The sequence below is a fragment of the Pocillopora verrucosa genome, chromosome 1 (assembly GCF_036669915.1).
Source record: "Pocillopora verrucosa isolate sample1 chromosome 1, ASM3666991v2, whole genome shotgun sequence".
NCBI classification, from domain to species: domain Eukaryota; kingdom Metazoa; phylum Cnidaria; class Anthozoa; order Scleractinia; family Pocilloporidae; genus Pocillopora; species Pocillopora verrucosa.
Genome location: NC_089312.1, coordinates 34,617,111 through 34,641,823, shown reverse-complemented (window position 1 = coordinate 34,641,823; position 24,713 = coordinate 34,617,111). Strand labels below are relative to the sequence as shown.

The 24,713-nt window shown below is 37.6% G+C and overlaps 2 protein-coding genes across 2 annotated transcripts; one reads left to right on the top strand and one right to left on the bottom strand.

Moving 5' to 3' along the window:
- Nucleotides 1–704: 704 nt before the first annotated feature.
- Nucleotides 705–18,192, bottom strand: LOC131784770 (WD repeat-containing protein 7). Its single transcript, XM_059101591.2, has 28 exons — nucleotides 18,013–18,192; nucleotides 17,202–17,311; nucleotides 16,939–17,017; nucleotides 16,129–16,224; nucleotides 15,727–15,805; nucleotides 15,347–15,420; nucleotides 14,864–14,983; nucleotides 14,001–14,111; nucleotides 13,878–13,912; nucleotides 13,698–13,729; nucleotides 12,918–12,973; nucleotides 12,736–12,830; nucleotides 12,136–12,203; nucleotides 11,699–11,778; nucleotides 10,962–11,109; nucleotides 9,667–9,887; nucleotides 9,319–9,514; nucleotides 8,906–9,145; nucleotides 7,823–7,972; nucleotides 6,498–7,348; nucleotides 6,198–6,384; nucleotides 5,766–6,020; nucleotides 4,218–4,564; nucleotides 3,761–3,973; nucleotides 3,221–3,303; nucleotides 2,610–2,709; nucleotides 2,035–2,139; nucleotides 705–1,516 (listed from the first exon to the last, which is right to left on the bottom strand). Exons 1-28 carry the CDS (start codon nucleotides 18,178–18,180, stop codon nucleotides 1,334–1,336), a joined length of 4,482 nt encoding a protein of 1,493 aa, XP_058957574.1. The 5' UTR covers nucleotides 18,181–18,192; the 3' UTR covers nucleotides 705–1,333.
- An 83-nt stretch (nucleotides 18,193–18,275) lies between these two features.
- LOC131784774 (thioredoxin-like protein 1) lies at nucleotides 18,276–24,418 on the top strand. Its single transcript, XM_059101601.2, has 9 exons — nucleotides 18,276–18,397; nucleotides 19,925–20,021; nucleotides 20,835–20,996; nucleotides 21,579–21,701; nucleotides 22,416–22,485; nucleotides 22,625–22,718; nucleotides 23,242–23,320; nucleotides 23,834–23,938; nucleotides 24,135–24,418. The coding sequence occupies exons 1-9, from the start codon at nucleotides 18,291–18,293 to the stop codon at nucleotides 24,162–24,164; spliced, it is 867 nt and encodes a 288-aa protein (XP_058957584.2). The 5' UTR covers nucleotides 18,276–18,290; the 3' UTR covers nucleotides 24,165–24,418.
- The last annotated feature ends 295 nt before the right edge of the window (nucleotides 24,419–24,713 follow it).

Below are 24,713 nucleotides of genomic sequence, written 5' to 3'. Positions count from 1 at the left end.
TTGTAATTAGAACCTCCTGGAATGGAAGGGTGTTGTGTTGTCATTGTATTTTTTGTTGTCTTTTGCTTCCTAGTCTCTTGAATATTTTTTATTTCCTTATCTTTCCTATATTTTAATGTTACTCTTTGTGAAGAGAGAACACAGAACACAAAAGAACCATGATGAATTGTATTGAAATAAATCCTTGTGAAAAAAAATTTGAGAAAAGTTATAGAAAATTTTACCATTACTCGTGAAAGACCAGGTCAGACCCATTTGGATAGTCTCCACCTGAAACTTACATCCAGTTTCCTGCACCACATGTAAAATTGTAAAATGTTTTGTAATGTAAATATACTTCGTATCAGCTCACAACTTGATATTGATTTGTGGCAAATTTAATCCTTTTGGTAGTATCAATACAAGAGACATTAAGGAAAGTTTCCCATTTTATCCCCTTCTGGGAACAGAATACCTATTTCTGCAATTGCTGGTCACTGCCATTCCTATTTTTGTGTTTTCTGAGTGTCCTTTCTCTCTTGACACCCTAACCTACCCCTGCTAAACTTTGAAAGAGTAATCCACCCAACAAAGTGACTGGGATTTAAAATCACATGCCCAAGATTGTAAGTCCTTGATTGACTAGAGGCCAACAGGAATTTATATTATGGAAACTACCTAAACATGGAAATGAATATACAATTAAAGCACATCAAATTCTCTCATAAAAGTTCCTTTATTCTCAGTTTCATGTTTAAATTAATATATAGTTTAGGGCACAAACCAGTGACAGAAAGACTGGCTTATTTATTCATTATTTATTCAATTTATTTATTCAAGGTGAGTAAACACTTGCTTCAGTTTCACCCAGCTCCAACCACTGTGGTTCAGAGAAGCTAAGCTTTATTCAACATTATTCTAATTGCCTTGGAGAGTTGTCTTCACTTGGAAAATAAGGCCTAGAAATAAGTTATCCGATATGAAAGTTCACAACTTGGGTAATCTTAAACCCTTGATAAAGTGACTTAGTTGCCAGGGTTCCAAACTATCGAAAAAAGGTGAGGAAAAAAGTAAACACCGAAACCGAAAAAGGATGCCAGTTGAGGATGGCAAATACATAAACTGCATGCAAATGAGAAACTTTATTTATTGAGATGACCACATCGTAACGAAGGCTCGGGTGAAAAAAAAAGGTAAAAGGAAAAAAAGAGTACAGTGAAAGTGTGGTTACGCACAGGCGTCAAACGGACTTGTCCTGAGAAAGCTTAGTTTGAAATGTTTGGGTTCTTATTGATTTACTTTAACATAGACAGGCAGTAATGTTATTCCGTGGGTGATTACACATTGTAGTTCTCTATACAGAATATTTGTATTCTGTCCCATCAGCCATAAGCAGAATAACATTTTTATGATTAATCCAAACAAGTCGTATGAGTTTTAGCAGAGCAGGAGACATTTTTGGAGACGGAGAGACTGTGGTGTAGGAACGGACACATCGGAGAGATGATCCCAGCATACCGAACAATGACGAGCCAGTCTACAGAATATAAAGACAATAGACATGTTTGACGATACGTCTTGGCACAAGTGTTCAAAAATTAAAAAAAATAGTTGCGTATTGCCTAACCCTCCAAGGATTTGTCAATAGTACCATTGGAGCGGACATAAAACGTCGCATATTAGTCAAAACATTTCAACATTATTCAAATATTTTTTGATAGGTGGAATGGCGGCGGGGGGGGGAAAGAATTGTAGGACTTCCTAAAGTACGGTAAAGTAAAAAACCAAACAAGGCCTAGTAATAATCGAAAACTGGATACTTTGAAGAATTCTAAATTGTATTAAGGATTGTCGGGGAAAAAAAAGGATTATTAATCGTGAACCTGACTGTTTATTTAGATTAGGGTGTAATTTGTTCAACATAAAACAAATTTCTGATTTTGAAGGGCGCCTTCAAATCACCACTTGACCAAAGGCGATCGAATAAAATTAGGTATGACAAATCTCTCCCTCTCTTTCGCACGCTCTATCTCTTTCATTTAATCTGAAAATTACCTGCCAGAAACAAATTTTGGAGTCTCCGAAGCTGTATGAAGCAAGTACGCGATCGTCAGGCGAAAAAGACAGGGCTGTTACTTGAGAAGAATGAGCTGAAACCATCTGTAAACAAGGATTATAAAGTAACCGATTCTGAAAAGATTCTAGGACCTCTAACGATGGGATTATTGCGCGCTATCAAAGGAGAGAAGAACTTTCAACAAAGGTTGTTTGGGGTATAGACAACAACAATCATTGTTAGCTATTTACGGTCGCTCTCCCAATGATCGAAGGTAGTACATCGAAAAATAACGTGATAAATTTGAGGAGAAAACTTGACCTGAATCGCTCCTAAAGCTTTTCATTTCAGAAACACAATCAGGCCTCAAACATGAAGGTAAAACATGAAGGTAACGGTTACTTCCTGCAAATGCATCAAGAGTGTCTTTGCTACTTGAAACTGGAATTTGGCATTTGGCAAAACTATTTGAAAGAAAGTGAAGGATGACTGAAAGTTCTGAACAAAGTCGTTGTCCCCATGTGAAATATCAAAAGAATAAAACAACACACGACTAAACTCGTCGTAAACTTGCCTGACAGCGCGACGACCGCAGATCATACAAAGCTAACTGACCATTCTTCGCTCCAACTGCAAGGCGGCGGGACTGGGGTGAGTAACTCACCATGTTGAATCTGTCAAAGTGGAATAGCATCTATTTTTTATAAATTGCTATATTTCATAATTAAGTAAATCAGGCTTTCTGGCCGCGACAGCATGTTTAAAAACAATCAAATGTTCATTCAAAGCGAGGCCAACAAGGCCTATTTGTATGCAAAAGAATAGAAGTCATGCTCACCGTTGTGAAAGTGGTCTACACATTTATTACCGTAGAGAACGATGACCCCAATACAAACAAAGGCTAGTCCAAGCCGTTGCCAAAAGCGCGAAGGGTGCGATCGAGTAAAAATCAGTTGTAGATCAAGCCAAGGACTCGTTTAATTATGATCTAGAGAACACGTTCTCTTGTTGCAATACTGGATTATCATTACGTCAAACAGAACAAGAAAATGAAAAAAAAAAAAAAAAAAACACATGAATTGCTCGTGATACGTGACACGTGACTCTGTTCAGAGAGAAACTGGTGCATAAAGCGCGATAATGCTCGAACGTAGATTTATGCGACAGTATTTACAGTAAACGTACCGACATAGTCCAGGGAATAATTCAGTCATTCCTTTCTCTTTGAGTTGTCTCTGATCCAAACAGTAAACAACAATGTCGACAACCTGGGGGAAAATGGCAGAGTTAAGTGTATCAGTTTTCGTCATTGTTACCGCGCAACAACTGGCAATGAACCAACGAACACAAACGCAGATACCTCTCTCGTCCCAATTTCCGAAAACTTCCAAAACAACGAGAAAGCCTAGTGAAAGGCCCGCTCAAAAGAAACCAAATGGTCGGTGATAAGGTGTCTCGGACTGAGTGAGACGTAAACATGGTAATTTGAGAAACAAGAGTAAATTAGTGGAATGAAAAGCGTTCGTTGATACCATAAGGATTAGGAGTGCCGATTTGAAAGATAAATTTTTGTTTCAGAGTTTTGCCGTCTAGATGCCTAGATGAAGGGAAAGGCCGCAAACTATCATTAATGCACTGCATCTGTTAAACAGATAAACCCCGTGAAACCTTCTGAAAAAAACTTATATGTATAGTTATACGTGAAAATAGAAAGGTAGTTCATACATCTGTTAAAAGATCTACAACTTCTTGTTGTGTCTTTTCAACCATGAGGTCAATTATCCGCAGTATCTCGTGCTTAGCTCTGTTCAATATGGACGTGCTCTGAGCCTCTGCATTCTGAGAGGGTTGGTGACGAACATGGCTGTACACCGCAATGGCTGCTGGAGAAGGTTGATTAAAGGAGATAGAAGAAGCCGCTGAAACACTGCGAGCCACCTAGATGTTCAATGGAGACACGTTTCAATTAATTACATTATAAATGGCAAACTCTGAACACGGTTTATGTGAGTGCTGACTACCTGTTACATCACAAACGACAACTTTGCACTACGTGAAAACCTTTGCAATGCAGTTGAGGTTCTTGTTCAGACGGCACCTCTGCTTTGTTACACGTTTTAACTTTGCGATGATCTGACAAATTATTTTACTTATGTTTTAGCGACAGCGAAAATGAATTCACCTCCTTCGCAATGGTCGCTATGAAGACCGCAGGTCGTGCTGTAGCAATCAGTGACAGCCCATGCCTCGCTGATCGATGAGTATCTGCTGACGGCGACAATGGTAAACCTTTCCTGAATGTGAGATCTCGGTTCTTGCTGTCCGCCGAGAGTTCTAACAACGCTATCAAGACAGCTGAAACGTCCATATATGGCTCCCAAAGAGTAAACCCCCGACCAATCAGATCAATGGCTGCTCGTCTGACTGACGTGTGTGCCGTAAGTTGGGACGAAGGGGGTTTGAGTAAGAGATACATGAGAGCTTTACCAGTGAGACGTACTGTAGTGTAATCCATGATAACTTCACCACCTGAAAATACCAGAAAAGGTTACAAAAGAAACCATGTACATATGTAATCAACTTGTGCAATTCGCCATCAGACTGTAAGAACGAAGGAGATTGTTTATATTTTGTTTCGTAAGTAAAGTACTGTTTCAAATTTAACTAACGACCCGTATGGTTTTCTAGAGTATCAGTTAACGTTTGCCGATCATAGTTTTCGCTAAGACAAGGTAAGTTCCACTAAGTTGTGAGATTAATTAGCCAACATGGCGCTCTCCAGAAATTGTACTTGATATTATACAGAATATTACGATTTAATGTTATACAAGGTAATTAAAAGATAATTAGGTTATGCAAGCAATTAAGGAGGCTCCATAGGGTTTTTGTTCAATGTTGGCGCGCGCCAGCGTAATGTTTTTCAAGTAAATTTTTGTTTTTCGTTTTTAAAGGTCACTAAAAGCCATCAAAAGGCAACGAGCAAGGTTCGCACCATCGTTTGCTGCAGTAAATATTATCCAAATCATTTTCGTTATTAAGCTAAGGCTCCACGAAGGGAGGCGCTCATCAGTGATAATTTGGCTTTTCCTTTGATTTTCTTCAATTTGCTTTGGTGAAATCTCTCAAAATTTTCACAATTTGTGAAAATTGTCCTGCCGACCATTTAAAAGCCGAAGAAAATAGGGGTTTCAAAGGCAGTTTCATCGCTATTTGCAATTTTTTATTTTCTTCCTCAATCTCAAATTTGGTCGAATGAATTTCTTTCTTTAACAGGCACTAGGAGGGGCACATATGTTTAACGTTCCAGCAAATCTTTGGAAATTCCACCGAAGGAAACGTGATAAATCTTTCTCGAAAGATCCCTATTTTCTTTATAGCAAAACAACACGTAATGGAGTAGAACTTCGCCATGCGTAGACTTTCGAATCTGTCGCTTTTTGACAATCTTTTCCCGGGTGTTTTCTTTTCGGTTGAACTCTTTTTAAGGCGTAGAAGGCCTATGAATATTACGGGTGCACTTCTTGGAAACCCTAGATTCCATCACATAAAAACACAGATAACAATCGTGCGATCGTATCGAGCTGCTTTGTTCCTTTTGCATGTTGACCTTTTCAAAGCTCGTGCTACGTTCGTACCCAGATCTCGCGCGGCCAACAAACCCTTAGGAGCCTTCTTAAACATCAGCACTTACGTTCGCTGTTACTCTTTCGCACGATTTTACCATCTTTACCTGGAGTTTCACTCAGTTTTTCTAATCTTCGCGAGCTTGTGCTCTGTTTTTTTTCACCGTCGCGCTCACGACTCGAATATACTTCAATTTCACGCTGAAATTCTGCGCCAATCACTCCCATGAGCACGATGGCGGTTGCCTGTCGACGGCGCATGTCATATTGAAGCAACTTCTTAACGCTAGTTAAGACAGTGCTGACGTCTTCGGTTGGGAACAGGACCTCGTCTTCAACGTTTTGGACGTCTACACTGCGTTCTGAGAAAAGATAATCAATCACTTTACAAGTCTTACAAACCAATTTTCAAGCTGCTTACAGTCTCCTCATCAATGAAGTCTAAAAATTCAGTTGGGCGGCGTTGCACCATCAGCTGAATCAACCCATTACTCAATTAACACTCTACTGGGACGACTGGTCAATTTTTGAGAACTTACCAAACCCCAAAATAGAAGTGGTAGGGGAGGGTGCAGGATCAGACTTCTCAGCTTTGTCCTCAGTCCCTCCCGACTGTTCAAGCGACTTTGGTAGCTGAGGGGCCCATGTATCCACCACTTGCTTACGACCCTCGGACCCAATCCTACGCAGTTCGGCTAATAGAATAGCCTGTGCCGCTTCACGAACCTGCGAGATGGAAAAGAACTAAAAATACACACTGATACATTGTTCTATTTTATGGCTAACTATCTAATTAATCTATAAAGAACTCTTTCAAAAAAGCGCGAAGTGAAACATACCTCTAGACATCGATCTTGCCATCTCCTTGCTAGAATATGCAGCAGCGGTGGCTTATAAGAGGAAATCTTCAGAATGTCAGCCAACAGACAACAGTGCAGTGCAGCAAGCTGACTCCACCCGGCTTTGATATGTGCGCGGTGATTCATGGCAAGTTGCACTTCCGTCTCACTTAAACCAGGAGGTTGTTCGTTCTCGGCATAACTCGATGAGATGGGAGGAATGTCATGATCTGTGTTCGTTACGAGAGCAAGCCGCTTTTCCTGAGGAACAAAACTGATCTGGTTCATGCTCATCAGCGTGTTAGCGACGGATACAAGTCCCACAAGATGCAGAGTTGTCAAAGCCGAGGAAAGTTGCCAGCGTGACTGAAAGCAAGTCTTCAAAGCTGACGCAATGTTTGGCTCGGAAGACAAATTCGATTTCTCATTTTCTCTCTTTGTTATTTCAAACTCAGTAAAAATGGCTTTATCAGGAGAAAGTCTTTTTAAAGCAGTTTCAGCATCACTTTCTCTTCCTTCCCCGGCTTCTCCATACCATCCCGGTAGCATCAATGAAAGCCTGTTTCCTCGAGTTAGCAGTCCAAACGAAACTGGTTTGACTGGTTTGAGGAGACCCAGTCTCTCAACACACACCTCATCCATGTTAGGGTCCAGATCCCAGGAGTGTAGACATGAGATCATGAGTTGGGCTACATAATGTGTTTCATTTGTAACTAACGATTTCTTGGGGTTTTGGTGAGTAAATTTTTGAGTTGCATCGCTCCTCGTTTGCTGAGTTGTTAGCGAATCTCGTTTTCTTCTTCTCCCTCCTACGGCTGTCTTCGATACGTCACCTTTGCTGGACAATTTAGCTGTAGAGAATAATGAAAAATTCGTTGAAAACCACGCATGAAGTCTTTCGAAACTCACTTTACGCTCTGGAATGAACGAAATATCCAATCGGAGAACTCCACGAAAACTACCTTACTACGACACCGTGTATCTAAAATAATATGCAATATACGAAGAAGAATACACAACTGCATGGTTGTGCTTTTAGCCGAAACATTCTGATTCTTTGTCGGAGAGCTGGACAACGACCTTTTACTGTTGTGAGAAATGAAGATCGCGAAGTATACTGTTGAAGTGATTTTACAAAGAAAACCCTCAGATTGTAAACAGAGGTCATACATCAAAGACCATAAAAAATTATAACTTAAGAAAAAAGGGAATGAAGTAACAACCAAGGCGCACTTTTTATTCAGAAATCAAATATAAAATATGAAGTAAAACAAAGAAAGTAATAGGCAATCGTAGAACGTGATAACAAAAAAATTTATAGTTACCAGCAAGCTGTGGATTTTCTTCAGTTAATAAATTACATATCAGCGCCTCTATATCAAACATAAGCACTTGTATTTCTGGATCTCGGCTCCCACACTTGGTAGACATCACTTTCAGTGGACCACCGGCAAAAACCTCGCCATAACCATCACCTTGGATTAAAGGAATGAAACGATATACTGAGTGTTTTAGAAGACCTCAGATGGAGCCCTAATGGCCTAATGGATAGCGGGCTGGTTTGAGCCTGAAGCGGGTCACTGCACTGTAATCTTTGGCAAGACTAGCACAAATACCGGCAGACTGGTCGGGTGACAAGGAGGATTTCTAAAGGCCTATTTACACGGCACGACTTTGTCGCATGCGACAAGCTTACGACAGGCCTACGACATGACTTAAGAGTCGTAAGCGAGTTGTAGGTTTGATTTACACGAAACAATTCGTGTCGTAAGCCTGTCGTAAGCTTGTCGCATGCGACAAAGTCGTACCGTGTAAATAGGCCCTAAGGATAACCTGCGATAGACTACCGTCCCGCTCAGAAGGAGCAACAATACTTCTTCTTGTTTTCGTTACTTGCTATAAAAATTGGCATAAACCAAAGAGAGAAGGCTCAATCGACTCGCAATATTCTCATTTTTTTCCTTAATTTTGTTCTTTTCAGCGAACCAAAGCAATGTCAAAACAGCGATCGGACGTTCTTTTTCTACACGGTTGCGTTCCCCTTTCCCCTACCCCCTCCCCGAAAAAAAAAGTAATGTGGTCTCTAGAAAAGCTAACTCCTTACGATTCGATATCAACAATGACGTGCGAAAAATAATCGATAGCCATAAATATACCGGGATATATGCATGTAATTTGCACCCAAACGTCCGTTGGACTGTTTTTGCTTAAACCTCTAACGTTTGCTTCTCTCCGAACTAAATCTATGGATTATTAGGCTAATTAACTGATATCGAGATTTTTATCCCGTACGGTTTAAAAAAGAAACTATTTTAGGGGGTTTGTCGTGATCTGGTAACTGAATATACTTTAGCTTTTCCATTCTACCAAGAGATTAGAAACTGATATAATCTCTTGGTTCTACTCACTAGATAGTTTTGAGGAAGAAGATGGACTAGCCGCTGCTTGTTGATTGATGCTTCGCCTGAGTTTCTTCACTGCAGCGGAAGCTGCGCTCGTCTGAAGGTTTGATGTGATGTGGCTGATCTTTCTTCCCAGAGAACTCTTCGACTTGGAAGGAACACTAGACGAAGGAGATTTCTTCTCTTCGTCGCACGCAGATAAGATGTTCAAAGCAACCTGGCCATTTGCACACCGGTCGAGGTGACCTGGATAATAATGTCGATAAATAAGACATTATTTGATTGCAACTTACAACAGAAACAGCGACCATAACAACGACATAAGGGGAAAAACTTAACTTTGAAGGAAAATTGTTTAGTGAGGCTTGTACAATTTACTCAACCAATCCAAGAAAATCCTCGTAAACCTTAACCCTTACCCGTTTCCATCTGCCATACATACACCGAGCCGTCAGTACAGCCTACCACCAAAAAATCATCCAACGCTCGCCACTTTATTGTCTCCACGGGAAATTCGTGAAGCGAGGCCAACATGATGCACTTACGCTCGCGAAGTCCTAACAACGCAACCGAGTGGTCCTGGGCTACAGAACAGATACAGTACTGGACGCGATTCTAAAAATAAAAGGCAAAACAATAAATAAATGAATAGGTAAATAAAGAATAAATAAATGAAATGAAGAATACCTTAAGTCACGTTGAAGACAAAAACAAATTAGTGAGGAAAAACATCAAAACAAAATTAAACCGTCAAGCAAAACTCTTACACTGCACTCGGGTGGAGTACAGATTAGTCGCAGCAATTCTCCTCCATGGGTAGAAAACGTATACAAAAGGTCCCCAGTAAAAATGTCCCACAGTTTGACAGAAAAGTCAGCTCCTCCTGACACTAGAAATTCCCTATCATATCGAGGATACTCATCGTGTGGGTACAGGAGACAGGTCACTCGGCCTCTGTGCCCTAACAGCACCCTGTGCACAGGCCACCCTGAGGAAATGAAGATACAAACATATGAAGTGACACTAACATTTTCGATGTTTACCCCAAGTGGTCATTCACTGAACCAAATGACCTTACTGCTATTGCCATTTAACAACTTTTGTTTTCGTGCGAAAATGTTGAAGAATGTTTCCTCCTTTATTTTCAGCGCAACTGATGGAATCCAAAATCACACATTTATTTTTGTTTTTATTCCGTACTCACTTTGTTTTTGGCTTAACTACAACAACCACAAAGGAAAATAAAAACAAAACAAAACAAAAAAATACAAAGGCAAACTCGTGGATATCCTGTACAGAATGTCCTTAGAGTATCGAAGGATTGCATTTAAGGCCAATTATCATACGATACCAAGATAAAGAATCGGTTTATCTATAAAATTTACCCGTTCCTATGTTTCGTAAAGCCGCGAGTTAAAAAAAAAAGATGTGTTTAAAATGAAAAATGTCTATCGCTAGCCTTACTTTTCAGTGTTTTCAAAACAAAAAGTGAGTAAAACTGTCCCGTTAATTTTTAGGCGTTTTTTTTTCATCATTTTTTTATCATTTTTACTATCATAACCATCGCTATATATAATAATTTTTATCATCATTAACCCTTCAACTCCCAGAAGGGATTAACACAAAACTTCTCCCTACAATGTCCATACATTCTTCAGCAAACAGGTAATGAGAATATTCAAACTTATCAGATAGAAGCTGTTATCTTGATCTAGCACCAAGTTCTCATAAATAATTTACAAGGAAATGTGTAGCAGCTACAGGGGAGAATTAACAATCAGATCTTGGGAGTTAAAGGGTTAATAGAAAAGTTATTGTCAGTATTATTATAATTAATCTGATACCACGGTACATTCGTGCCTGGCCACTGAGGTAACACAGACAACACCCAGCAAATAAATAAATAAATAAATAACCAATGAACGAATGCTCCTTAAATTTGCGCAAAGTAGATTAATACTGACTCACGACGAAAAAAGTCAATTATAACTATCCAACAAGTTGAAACAAGGCAAACGTTTCAAGATTTGAGGAAAAGGCGATAGCAGAGGCGTACATGTACCTGAGCCTGGGGGCTGAAGCAACTGAGCTATCGCTGCTTTTGCTGCTGATATTATAACAATGGAACCATCCTCACGGCCACACACAATACAGTCTTGCGTAGGTAAATAAAGCGAAGCACTCAGGGGGGTAGTTCGTCCGCCATCATCCTACGGAATGAAAAAATCAGATCATTTAATTAGAGCAAGCGCACTAAGTAAAAAGGGTGTATTAAACCAAAATTAGAAGAAAAGGTTCATCCTTTTTTTTTCAGTTAAATTTGCGCTACAAGTGAATATTGATTTTTGGAACGACAGTTCCTCGTCTTTTCACTGTGCCACTCCACTGCTACAGCAAATAAGCCATAGCACCCGGTACTTTTAATGGTGATTATCAAAGACGAAGTTCTCCTGAGTCTATTTTCACATTCTCGGGCTCTAGCCACGTGGTCGAATCCATAGGAGTTTATCCCACTTTCTGTAATATAAAGGAATATCTTTATTCACCTCTAGCACCTTCTTACACTCCCGAATGAAGAGGGGCACAATGAGATTAAATTATTCATTCAGAAAATCAACTCAAGGATTTAACCTGTCCTCGATCCGGGGTACTTCGATCCAGATTCCAGCGAGCTAGTGATTACGAGTTTACCACAATTTTTCTGTTACTTACAACAGCATTTTTTCACTCATTTCTTGGCGCAACAAAACAGTTTGGTATCCTGAACCTCTTCACCTTTAACTCAAGGCGTCAACTTACCAGAGAGTCGATAAGACCACAGGGCTTCAGAGTTGTCTCCCAGCAGTCAGCGTAACTGCAGGATACCACAGGATGTGTACCTAAATCAAACAATCCAACAAAAATAAATTTTGGGAGTCTTAGTGCATCTACTCATAAGTAACAGAACGACCTCCAATTTGAAAGTATTTACAAATTTTGCAAAAAATGCAAACGAAAAACAAAAATAGCCACTGATTGAGAAAATCTATTATTTCCAACTAAAGCGCTAGTCCGTATCGCAGATGTAAACTACTAGCGGTAAGATCATAAAAAAGTTAATTTACATGCCAATCGATTAACTTTTTGGCTTTTTTGCGTTTTTGTCAATTTTACTTTCTTTCCTCAATTATCTAATCAAACGCGTAACTGGCCTGGTTAACAGAAAAACGAGATTCAACATACTATTCACAAATTACCCTTTGAACTAGCATCTCGAGATTTTGTTGACGTGAAGATATCGTCGGTTAGTTTCCAAACATTGACACTAAAAACACAAAAAAATTGATGAAAGGCTTTAATATTTATTAGTGTAAGTGCTCCGGTGATTGAGGAGATGCACGCGCTCTGATTGGTCGAGGATTGCTTCATATCTTGTTATACTCACCTTGCGCGAGGTGATTAGTGCTGAAGCAATAAATTTGAATGATGCCCTTGACTTTGTCTCGGGGATGATTCAACAAAACTGGCGATTAGTTATTTAATATTGTTACGTTATTACCGTTAAACGGCACTATAATAAAGAATTCAATTCGATTTTGTCTCTCACTTAAAAAGAACTTTTTTGAAGACATTTTCCTATATCACAGCAATGCTCCAAAGCAACATGCCACAAACAATGCTGCATATTAATATACAAGATTTGCAATCACAATTACATTCGCACGATTGCCAAGTTTGATCTAAATTTATTGATAGAATTATGTATGTAAGTTTTGTATGCAAGAGATAGATGACAATTCAAAAGTTAAATTCTTAATTGCTTTACTCATCTGCTCCACCTGCATTAATTTGGTTACCTTCCATCTGATCTGCCTTTCAACAACAGCTTGTAGAAAGGTCCTCTTCGACCATAAGAGAAAAACATGGCTGGGTCAGAGTCTGAGGCAGCGCTCTACAGAAGAATTCAAGATTTAGAAACAACCCTATGGAAATGATTGTAGTAATGCGACAACCTTAGATAATTTGTGTTCACAAGTACCTGATCATGTGAATCTTCAAACACCTGAATGATTTTTGGCTCCTTGATAGGATCACCTACGGACAACAAAGCAAGCAAATACTTATGTAACGTCTCATCGAAGCTTATGTTTCATTTTTCAAGGTCTTTATAACGTTTGAAAGAGCAAATGTTCCAGATAAATACCAGAATGTATTGACAAATACAGCCCATTAAACCTATTTAAAAGACATTCACTCATGAAACAGTATTTGAAACGTTGGGTTTTGATCTGTGTCGATATTTGCTAGGAATAAACTCTTTTCCCAGGTAAGCTAGTTTTACCCCCCACCCCTTCCCCCCTTTCTCCTTCTCCATCTAACACCTCCTACACGTATACGTAGGATACGTAGATATAGTATACGTAGAGTATATTATACGTAGATACGAGTTTCCTTCCCTCTTCAACCTTCCTCTACCTTAAAAATCAACCATGGGGTCAATCTCTTCCCTTAGAAATATCGAGCTTTGGCTCGATATAATATTTTGTGACCCTTAGACGACACCCTGTCTAAGGGTCACAAAAGGAGTGTTAAGGAAAGCCTACAAAACAGGCCTTACTTTTCAAAGAGGAACGATACAAGGGAGAGATGGAAACATCATTTTCCTTTTTTTGTTTTTTTGCACCTATCTCATCTTGCCATGATCGCCTAGCGCTCGCCTTCAGTTAAAAGATACGTAAAAAGAGAGACAATCAAACTATAGCAAAGGTAATAGAGTTAGTCCTGATGATAAACAGAGTAATATTTATTATTAACAGACCTTTCCACTGGTCTTGAAAACCTGGACAACATCTAATGAAAGAAGCAGAATTGTTCCGTGAGTAATACTGCGATAACACTCTTGGACCATCTAATACAACTGTCTACACACATCCTTGCTTTTAGATGCCATAACGTAATCATAATAACAATGATAATTGAATTGTCAAATTGTACTTACGAAGCAGGAAGCTTGAACAGGTAGCTCTTCCCATCCTGTGTGCAAAATACAAAATGAATAACTTGTTGCCTTTCATAATAAACATCTACAAATGATCACAGTAAAATAATGTCTTTAACTCACTCTACTCCATACTAGTACAAAATCTGCTGCTACAAAGTCTCCACCCATCCAGTTTTGGCCAGGAGGACTGGCAACGGTTGTTAGAAATTTGAAATCACCTGCATCGTACATCTGCCATGAAGGGAAAATACAGCATACATGTAAAGTTATTAAAATAAACAGTTTGTGGACTTTTTGTCTACATTAAACCCATGGAAGTGCACACATTCTCCCTTACATATGAGTAAAATTTTGAGTAAGCAAAATTCTGATTAACACTACAACTTTTAAGATGCTTAAGTTGCCTAAAAAAGAAGGTTGTGTGGCAATGTTTATTAATGTCATTGTTTCTGCACTTACATGATATTACGAAAAATTAGAGGCATATTCTGAAATACTTCATTTTGTGATTTGGCAAGGAAAAAGAGCTACAATCCAGTAATTTAGCATGAAAGCCGGCAATTGGACAGTGACAAAACTTGAAGTACACAACATTGTTACACAACTGAATATCCTGTGCAGTTACATGCAGTCAGGAAAGCCTACTCTACAACTACCACATTACTTGCATGGTTACAAGACAAAGCACCAATAATTATGTAAAAGGTGTTTATGTTCACAAAAAATGAATGATGGGTATCAAATTGTCCATGATTAACTTTAAAAGGCATGTCTTTTGCAGGACTTAAGTCACATTTCAGTGGTAGTTTGTACCAATAATTAAGTAAAAGATGTTTAAGTTAGCAAAAGACAAATGATAAATTATTAACTTTTAAAACTATCATTTTTGCAGGACTCTGAGCCACACTTTTTTCTATTGCAAGTTCAATAAAAATCTCACAAAAATAGGTAACCATTGGGTACACAATCATGTATGTACCCACCAGCCACTCTTTTGCACAGACCACAAGAATGGTGCGCTGAGTGAAAGGATTACAACAGATCCCTGTGGCCTTGCTGTTGGCGACTTGGCTCAATTCTTGTTCAAATGTGGGTTCACTGTACTGTTGACAAAAGAAACCAATGGGGTATGCAATAACATTAAATGAATAGAGTAAATAAAATGAAAGCTACAAATTTAGCCTAAATTGCAAACTTTAAAGTTATGATATAGAAAATTAATGACCCAGTCGTTAACTCTATAGTTTCCAATCACTCAAATCCATCAAAGAAAACTGCATGTGATTGCATGAGCTCATACATATATCGACTCCCTTGCAATAGCTTTTATTAGTTTTATAGTTTGTTCAAAGCTGTTAAGAACTCTGCTATACCCCCTGGACAAGGAAAGTTTTTTGCCTCTTACAAATAAATCTCAACAACAGACTTGTACAGCCCATAAGTAAACAAACAGTTGAATACCACACCTTGGACTCCACATTTGGTTTCAACATCCAAATATTGAGCATACCAGACAAGGAGACTGCAACAACAACATCATCTAAGGCAAAACAGAAATATACAGTTATAGGTCAGTAATTGTATCAAATGTAATCCACGATTACATTTGCCAATTATAACAGTTGCTCATAAGGACTCTTGAAGGGACGCTTGGAGAACTGCAGAAAGGGAAATGAAGGACAGAGGCTGGACTCAGAAGCAGATTGACCATGTGACAAAAAACAAAGATTGATGGCTTTCTCTTACCAATAGGCCTTATGTGCATGGATGCACAAAATAGACTAACTAACCAACTTTTATCAATTACTCTACAGTAATTACAAAAACATTACAGTCGTTTCTGTACCTGGTCTTCTTGCAGGTCTCACGACACATGCTGAACTGATCCAATTGGGGGCTGATGGAGAACGCAGAGTGTACAAAATCTAAACCAATAGTAGCCAGATTATTGAGTACAAGTTATGACTAGCAGTGAACAATCATTGTTCGTCTCACAATTTAGAGTCATTATCAATTATAGAGTCAAGATATCAAATTAAAGATTGCAAGATTCCTATGGCTGTATTAATAATAAAAAAACTGTGGTCTTCAAATTATAGCATGGTTTAAGAATTTATGATGATTTTAAATCACATGAAGAATTATTAAGGCTACATTTAATATCATGACCACTATGAACAAACATACCTTTAACAATGAACAACATTAAATTAAATTGAACTCATGAAATTAGTTTGGATTCAATTACCTCAAGAGACAGAGCATCCAAGACATGAATATCAGAATAGCTGCCATAACAAACAACCCGCCATTCTTTCCCTGTGCCAATGCTAACATGGAAAGACTGAAAAGAATAAAGAAATGCACAAACATTGGAGCATACAGCTGTCAATCTTGTTAATTATGATACTCTTAATGGGTGTTTCTTGTGATCAACTAGTCAACTACATGTATGTTGGTAGTTAGTTAGACCAAGTTGGCCATTTGTTTATATTGGAAGTTTCAGCTAAGTATGTGAGCTGAGCAAGGCACAACATTGTATGTTTTGTTCTGGTAACTGTGCTAGAGTGTTCATGCATTCATATAATGAGATACCAAATTAGCCTCCATCTCAGTTGACAGTCAGTTGGTCATTTAGTAAGTCAGTCAGGCAGTCAATGAGTCAGTTAGTCAGCCAGTTAGTCAGTCGGCAAAAACCTGTCAATAAATCAGTGACTGATTCAGTCAGTGAGTCACTCCACCAGCCAGTCAACCAGCAAACCACCAAATCAGTAAGCCAATCAGTAAGCTAGCTAGTAGTATGCAGGTAAGTCAATCAGTAAGTCATTTGGTAAGTAAGCCATTCTATTCAATAAGTCAGCTGGTCAGATAGTCGGTCAGTCGGTTATACTGTCTGTTAGTCAGTCACACTGTCTGTTAGTTAGTCAGTCAGCCAATTGGTCATTAATTGTCCACCTGTTAATGAGTCAAAGTTGATCATAATGTCCACCTGTGAATGAGTCAAAGTCAAATCTTCATTCAGGTAATCAGTAAGTCATCTCTCAGATGATGTACATACCAACAGAGCCAAATGTGTTCCTGGAATGACATTTGCTTGAATGCAGATTCCATCATCTGTGTCCCACAAGCACAGCTCTCTAAGAGAAAAATTTTTTTTTTTACATAAATACTTCCAATCATCAGCAGTTATTATTGAGAAAATCCTCTGTAAATTACCACTTATAGTGACTGCTAAAAATTTGAAATGAGCAGAACAATCTCACTATAAGGAATAATAATTTGTGCCTTTCTTGTAATATAAATTTTGTTGTTGTGTCTTACCCATTGTCAGCTGCACTTATTACACTGGACTGATTGTCCCATCCATCTGTAGCTTTAGCCAGTGCTGTGACTTTTGCTGAATGAGCAAATATAAGGTTCCTGGGTATGACCTGTAGTATTCAGTAAAATACAGTGTGTAATGTATTCATTTATTATGGAAAATAACGGCAGAATTTAGATTTATTACTGAGAACTGTAATGTCACTGATTTAATTTCACTTGTGATCAATCAAGCTAATTTCCTTTAATGGCGATCGTGTTTTAGGACCCCCATTTCCATTTTCTCCTTCTGATAAGTATGTATGAGTATAAGGGAAAAAACTCTTTATGGAAACCCATGGCAATGTTTCAGATCGACTGGCGAAGGGGTCGTGCATAATGTATGAGAGACGAAAGGAAGATCAGGATCTAAACGAAGAAAATTCCTGTGTAGTTCAGAGTAAGAGCTCAAAGCTTGCTTTAAATTTAAACGAGGGTCTATGCGAGGCTTCAATTTAGTTAAAATGAAGAAACAAGGACAAATTTTTCAACAAAACAAAAATCTCAACCACAGCAATTCGGTATACTTGAGCTAATTTGGCATGATGTACCTGTACATGCACATGTAGCCAGTGTGTGATCAGCTGACACTTTCTAGATCAATACATCTCTGAATATAGACTAACAATCGAAAAAAAGAACTGATGCAATCCAGAGTTAAACCGCTTTTAATTTTAAGAGCAAATTATAGAACATGGTGATAATTTATATGGTAACCGTCAAACTTGTTCGTAAATGATTTTAATCTTAGAATTCCCCTTATCAGCCTTACTTTGATCTCTCCATGTTCCACGAATCGTAAGTCCCAGATCCCCAGCTGTCCGTCTGTTGATCCTGTGACGACAGTTTTCTGATCATAAGTTGTTATAATACACGAGATACAGTGTGATGGAGGCGTGCTTCCCCATAAAACCACTGGTACAACAGAGGAGGAAGACATCTTGGTTCTTGCTTGTCAACATTCCGCGCGCCTACATTAATCTTGCTCAGCGGTATACTTCAAACTCGGTTTTAGTCCTTCTCAGCCAAAGAAGTTTCTCCTCGGTCAAGATGGCGGCATCGGACAATGTAATAGTTATAGAAAATGACGGCCATTTTCAGTCGGAAATGGCGAAAGCTGGCGCCAAACTGGTAGTTGTAGACTTTACAGCATCTTGGTAAGTAGAAAATTGCATAACTGTGAATCGCTTCCAAAGAGAAGGGTTGGATTCTTGAGGAAGTGTCAGTGTGCATGGCCCGGATATGCAAAAATTTTTTGTCGTAACAATTGACAAAATGAGTTTGCTACCGACTGGCCTGTTTGGATATTCATTACGTTTTGCGAGCAAGCGCAAATAAGGAAGTGAAATTGACCTCTTTGTAGCCGATGTTTTTTTGTCATATTATCATACTTACACAAATTCGGCAAGACAAGCCGGTGGGTCATGACTCAGCAGTTGCTAAAGATAAAGTTCCTTAAAGTTGTAATGTCTTTCAACAACTTCTTCCTTTGCCCGAATATATTTTCAAGCCAGCTCAATTATTGCGAATAACCGCTAGAAACTTTCAAGGAAGAGTTGTTCAAAGCTCTGTATTCTAATGAAGTGTTATAGTTTAGTGTCTACAACTTGCAAGTGAGCACTTTGTGCTAATCGACTAATCCTTTAACTCCCATGAGTGACTAAGACACAATTTCTCCTTGCAATATCAATATAATATTCAGTGGACAAGCAATGAGAATAGAGAAAAATTATAATCCGAGGATTATTTGTTGGTCCAATACCAAATTCTCCTAGCTGACATTATGAGAATGATATGGCAGATAGTAAGGGGAATTACTGATTAGATCATGGGAGTGAAAGGGTGAAATATATTTCATTCCTCTGTTTAGATTTACATGTAAATGTACCTAAAGTAACTGACAGTCCTGACACATTATGAGCATGGCCACCTGCCTGTAGTTTCCAGGCTCATACAGAGGGTCCTATCGTGTTAATTTTTTGAATAACTGAAAAAAGAAGCAAATATTCTAAATATGAAGAATAATGCATATTGCAGACATAGTTACAAAATACGTACAAAAAGTAGTGCAGCATAGTATTGTTTATGACAGCAAAATGAAAATATTTCTCTATAGTAGGTCTGATTAACCGCAACTCTAGTTACATGTTGCTTCTACATGTGTGTGGTCCCTAAAATCCAAATCCTTGATTTCTTGTCTCTTAATTCACCTTTTGGGCTTTAGATTTCACGTGTAGTATCACATGATTTTTGATGTAAACAAATCCCGAAAGTTTGGACATCGAGTCGAGCTTGCAACACATGTATCCAAACTTCGGCTTTGGAAATTTTTCTTAAATAACTTCCCACTTTCAAGAAGTGTGTCTTTGCTCAAAATTGACATCTTTCTTTTGTCATTTATTTGATCGTTTATTAAGCAAGTTGTCATTTCGCTGCCATTGAAGCAGATGCGAAGAATGTTACAGGAAGTGTTCTGGCATGGAATAATCGAACTAGTTCTGCGCACAGTGATGTATCTGATCGGTATTTTCAGGGTGTTTAATACGTAGATTGTCGGATAAATCCCTTTACCGCAATCTGGATGCTTGCTCATTATCTGCTATACTTCATTAGAAGTAAGTAACCCTAAGAATTTTACTAATATTTAACCTAAAGCTACATGGTATTTGTTTTCTTTGTTTCAGGTGTGGCCCTTGTAAATCAATTGCTCCAACTTTTTCAAATTATAGTACTAAGTATACAGCAGCAGTTTTTTTGAAAGTTGATGTGGACAAATGTGATGTAAGTAAACTTTTGACATACATAATGTCATTAATACAAAACAAACAAATCAAAGCAAAGTTGTTTTTTTAGAATTATTACTGGATGCTTGAAGGCTCTTGTCTCAATTGATGTAATTTGTGATAATTTCAATTATGAGTTAGTGAAAAACTCTTACTCTCCCTAGAGCATTTGATGACAACCACAACCTCATGTTTCATTGGGTGATGGCTGTTAAGTCCAATCCTCACTTGTAACAGTCTGTCACAGTGGGTACACAGATTGCAGGAGGTGCTTCAGGCTGAGAGCCAGCACTTGCTCTGCTTAATGCCATTACTGGTGTTTCTTTTTTGCTATTCACTTCCCTTGCTGCCACACCAGTTTAAAACACAGTACACATCTAGATCAGTGATAGGCTGCTGTATACATGATTACAAAATCCAAATATTTCAGGGATTCAGATTTCTTCTTTGTTCCACATCTGTGGCAAAAGGACTATTTTTTTCTTTTTTGATAGAGTTGAAAATTTCATTTGGTACTAATTCAACAGCAACCAACAACAACATGAATGCATTCATATATTTTTTGTTAGTTTGAAATAATAATGTTTGAAATGTCTTTCTTTTATTATTGTTATACTGTCTTAAATTTTTCCCACTTAATTGTTACATATTTTTTGTATTCTATACTATTATATAGCAGGTCCACATCAGCATTTTGTTGTTATTTTACAACCTGCAAATAAAGTATGTATGTATGTATGTATGCATGCATGTATGTATGTATGTATGTATATTTACCATCTTTTGGTATCTTTTTAATGAATTTTTGTAGGACATAGCAGCCAGGCAAAAGGTGACTTCCATGCCCACATTCCAGTTTTTTAAGGGCAAAGTGAAGGTGGATGAAATGTCAGGAGCTGATCCTAAGAAACTGGAGGAAAAAATAATTCAATGGATTGGAGATAGTGATAGTGAGGCTGGAGTTAAGGGATATGTAAGTCATGGAGTTCTTAAAAAATTGATTGTACATGTACACAGCTGACATTTAAATGAAACTGCAGACTTAGGAAAATTAATATGAAGAATGTTGTGCACAAACAACATGCAAAGTTAAAAGCATTCCAAGTTTTTTATGTGAAAGGTAGCAAATGGTTTACATATTTGCATGAAATCAAGAGTATCATACAATTTTCATGATTTCATGAAAGTCTCATACAATCTTTACAATTTTGAAGTAATCACAATCACTTAACTTTGTACAACTATATTTGAGCATACTGGTAGGTATAATTATATTAAAGGTACCTTCTATTAGAAATTACCAGAAAATCGCAGGCTTACATAATAAAATAAATGTAGATCTCAAAGATTGTGCAGAGCTCACAACACCCCTTGTGAATTGTGCTTTAAATGTATTGTATGTAACAGCATTAAGTTATGTGGAAGACACAAGAAGCACTAGGGCTGATTATATTATTTAATGAGGGATATCTTTGCATAGATCACAACTGACAAAAATTGCCTTTTATTGGATCCAGTTTAAGTATTAATTATGATATCAATACTAATGTTTCAGATGGATTTAGGAATATTTATTAACAAGAGTGGATGTGAATGTTTAAATGAAAGTGATGACCACCATCTGTCAGCTGCTCTGGCAAAGGGACCTGACTTCTTGGAAAGTGACTGTGATGAACAGGTACATAAACTGCAAAACAATCTAATTCACCATTAACATGTAGTCTGTGCTGAGGAACACAATCTACTCCTGTTAATAGCTGTACTTGAATAGACCATTTCAAAGGTACCTTATGCCTTTGTTTTAAAATGAAGTCAAGGCCATGAAGCCTTTGATATGAATTCAAAATTAATGATTACTATGATGCAAACAAAACTCACTTTCACTTGAAAAGTTTTGCACTGGGGCTCATTTTGAAATTGAGGATAGCTGTTTGGAAATTCTAAATAACGTATTGATCTGATGAGCTGTAAGTCCAAAGCTTAAATACTCTTGTTGCCCATAAAACAAAGCATTATTTTGTGACTCAAGAACTGGACTAACCTTGTAGATGGGGAGCTAATTAATCATGAGTAATACCAGCCTTACATTCAACGTGTTTTTCAATCTTATCTATATCCCTTTTTGGAGAGAAGCACAGAGAAAGTAACGTTTCCTACCCAAGAACAAAATTAAATGTGTTGAACCCAACCAGGTTGTCTCATACCCAGGCTGTCATCCACACTTACACTAGCTACACCTTCCAGACTAAGAATTTGTGGCTCTGACCACTGACTGCATTTTCTCAAAACACTCATAACTTCAATGAATTGTAAAGTTCATCAAGCCACAATGTTCCTTGTTTGAGTTATGATAATGATCAGTAATGGAGGATTTCTACAATTGTCTTTTTAGTTACTTATAACAATAGCCTTCAATCAGACTATCAAGCTACACTCACTCAAGATTCAAGGACCAGGAAATGGTAAGTCTCAATCAAAAAAGGGTCATTTTATGGTGCTGACAGCAGGGTCAATAACCTTCCAGTTCTTGTTAATACATTTCAACCTACTAGATTTTATTATAAAATGTTTCTGATTTATTTTCTCTTTCACTCACTGCAGGTAGAGGACCAAAGACAGTCAAGTTGTTCATTAACCACACAAAAAGCATGGATTTTGACTCAGCAGAGAGCTTTGAAGCACTGCAAACTCTTGAGTATGCCATATTGTTCTGACTTCTCTTCCAAAAACATTTAGATGCAAAGTGAACTATTGACATTTCAATTGAATTTGTTCCAAATAAGAACAAGTGGCTTCTTAGTTAGCCTTCATCTTTATTTTCGATAATTTTCTTGTCTGTACCAGTAAAAGTAACACAAGATATATACAGCAGCCTTTATGGTCACCACAAGCAAACCCTAATCACAAACTTTGAGGTGTTTCAGTCCTGGGTGGCTTACCCCATTTGTGTTCTTAAAAAAAAAAGAACCACTTAACTCTGGCATCCGTGGTGTAAATGTTTACTGGCAAATTAAAATGTAAATTTAAAAACCTGCTGGGAACTACATGTATCTGGTATTGAATTTGGATGTTACCACTTGCACCCATCCAGGAGTAGTCACAATACTCGTGTCACTTCATGTCACAGAAACTGGGATAAGCTCATAGCCGTAGCTGTGATAATTAGTCTTGTTTAGCCATGTACTGTATTGCCATATTAACCACTCCATGCTAAATAGGTTAACACCAGAAGATTTAACAGAGGATGCAATCATTCCACTGAAGTTTGTCAAATTTCAAAATGTCCAAAGCCTTACGGTTAGTTAAATTGAATTCTTTTTGATTACTTCATGTTCCTTAAATCTTGAAAAGAGGGATTATACATGTTAAATTTACCAGTTTGTTTTTCTAACCCTTTCACCTTAGCCAATGAAAAGCAAGGAAATTTGATAAGCTGAAGTACTGATACAAGCTGTGTTCTTTACAGTCTTTCTTTTGCTCTCACTAGTAGCCTGTTTATCCTCTGAACACTGACACATTGCATAATTATTAATTTTTCATATAAGTTTTTTTGGGAAAGTCATCTGTAACAGTTCTGTAACAACCCAGTCCTTTGCCAGGTTTTTTTTGGTATAATTATGGACTAGAGAAAAAATTATAGGTGTGTATTCTGCAGCTATTTGTCCTGACAACTTGTTGTGACTGACTAAGCCTGTAGATCAATTGGCATGAGAGAAACAACAATTCTTTGGCTGTTGCCTCAGTTTATTCACACAGTAAAACAATGAATTATTTGTGATAGTATTTATTCAATATTTGTGTTTTCTGTAGTTATTTTTTCAAAACAACCAAGGCAATGAAGAAACAACTGTTGTGGAGTATATTGGATTTATTGGCAGCCCTCTGGATTCAACCAATATGGAGGGATTTAAAAGGGTAAGAAACCTCCAGTTACATTGTTAACAAAGATTGGTTACTTTGTCCATTTTATTGTTATTTTACTTAATTTACTACTGTTTTTGTTTATTTTACTGTTATTAATTTGTCACATATTTATCTAAATGTTTGTTTTAACAATTATATTGTAATAATCAATAAAAGTAATTTGTTTTTAATTATTTATTCTTGTCAGGTGGCTGGTAAAAAAGGTGACAGGCACTAACTCTGTACCAGTGCACTTTTTACCTGAATGCTTCAGCAAATGCCCATCTGGATGTGCTTGTCTGTGCAATTCTCAAGTAGAATAATTAGATACCCTTTTGTGAAATTCTCTCATAAGCCATCAGTAATCTCGTGTCACAGAATATTCAAAGTCTCAAAGGAAACTTATTCAAATTCATTGATTGCTGGTGCAGATGGTTAATTGGAAATTGCTTTCAAAGAAACTCTTTGCCATTAAAATATTACATATAGTAACTGTTTTGCCATGTGTTTTTATGATCAGCCCACAAATACACATACAATCACCTACACTTACATTGACATGTAACTTATTTAAGGTGTCAAACTTTTTACAGCTCTAGCCTTCTAACTTACAGAAGACTAATTTGAAACATAGAAAAGAAACCATGTGGATGCCAAGTATCAAGAATGAGAGCATGTGTTTACAAAGATTCCAGTCTAAAATTTAAGTAAGAATGCATCATATAAACCACATTTGCATCATACTTACCACCATCAATATTAGTCTCCATTGGTACTGGAAAAACAT

What these genes read in the sequence shown, in the direction of transcription:
- LOC131784774 (XM_059101601.2), top strand. Translation starts at nt 18,291, where the DNA reads ATGGCGGCATCGGACAATGTAATAGTTATAGAAAATGACGGCCATTTT. An exon ending in TTGATGTGGACAAATGTGAT is followed by an intron (nt 20,022 to 20,834) that starts GTAAGTAAACTT and finishes GAATTTTTGTAG; the next exon opens with GACATAGCAGCCAGGCAAAA. An exon ending in ATATGGAGGGATTTAAAAGG is followed by an intron (nt 23,939 to 24,134) that starts GTAAGAAACCTC and finishes TATTCTTGTCAG; the next exon opens with GTGGCTGGTAAAAAAGGTGA.
- LOC131784770 (XM_059101591.2), bottom strand. Translation starts at nt 18,180, where the DNA reads ATGTCTTCCTCCTCTGTTGTACCAGTGGTTTTATGGGGAAGCACGCCT. An exon ending in AACCAAATGTGGAGTCCAAG is followed by an intron (nt 14,984 to 15,346) that starts GTGTGGTATTCA and finishes TTTTGTCAACAG; the next exon opens with TACAGTGAACCCACATTTGA. An exon ending in AAAGGCAGATCAGATGGAAG is followed by an intron (nt 12,204 to 12,735) that starts GTAACCAAATTA and finishes TTGTGTTTTTAG; the next exon opens with TGTCAATGTTTGGAAACTAA.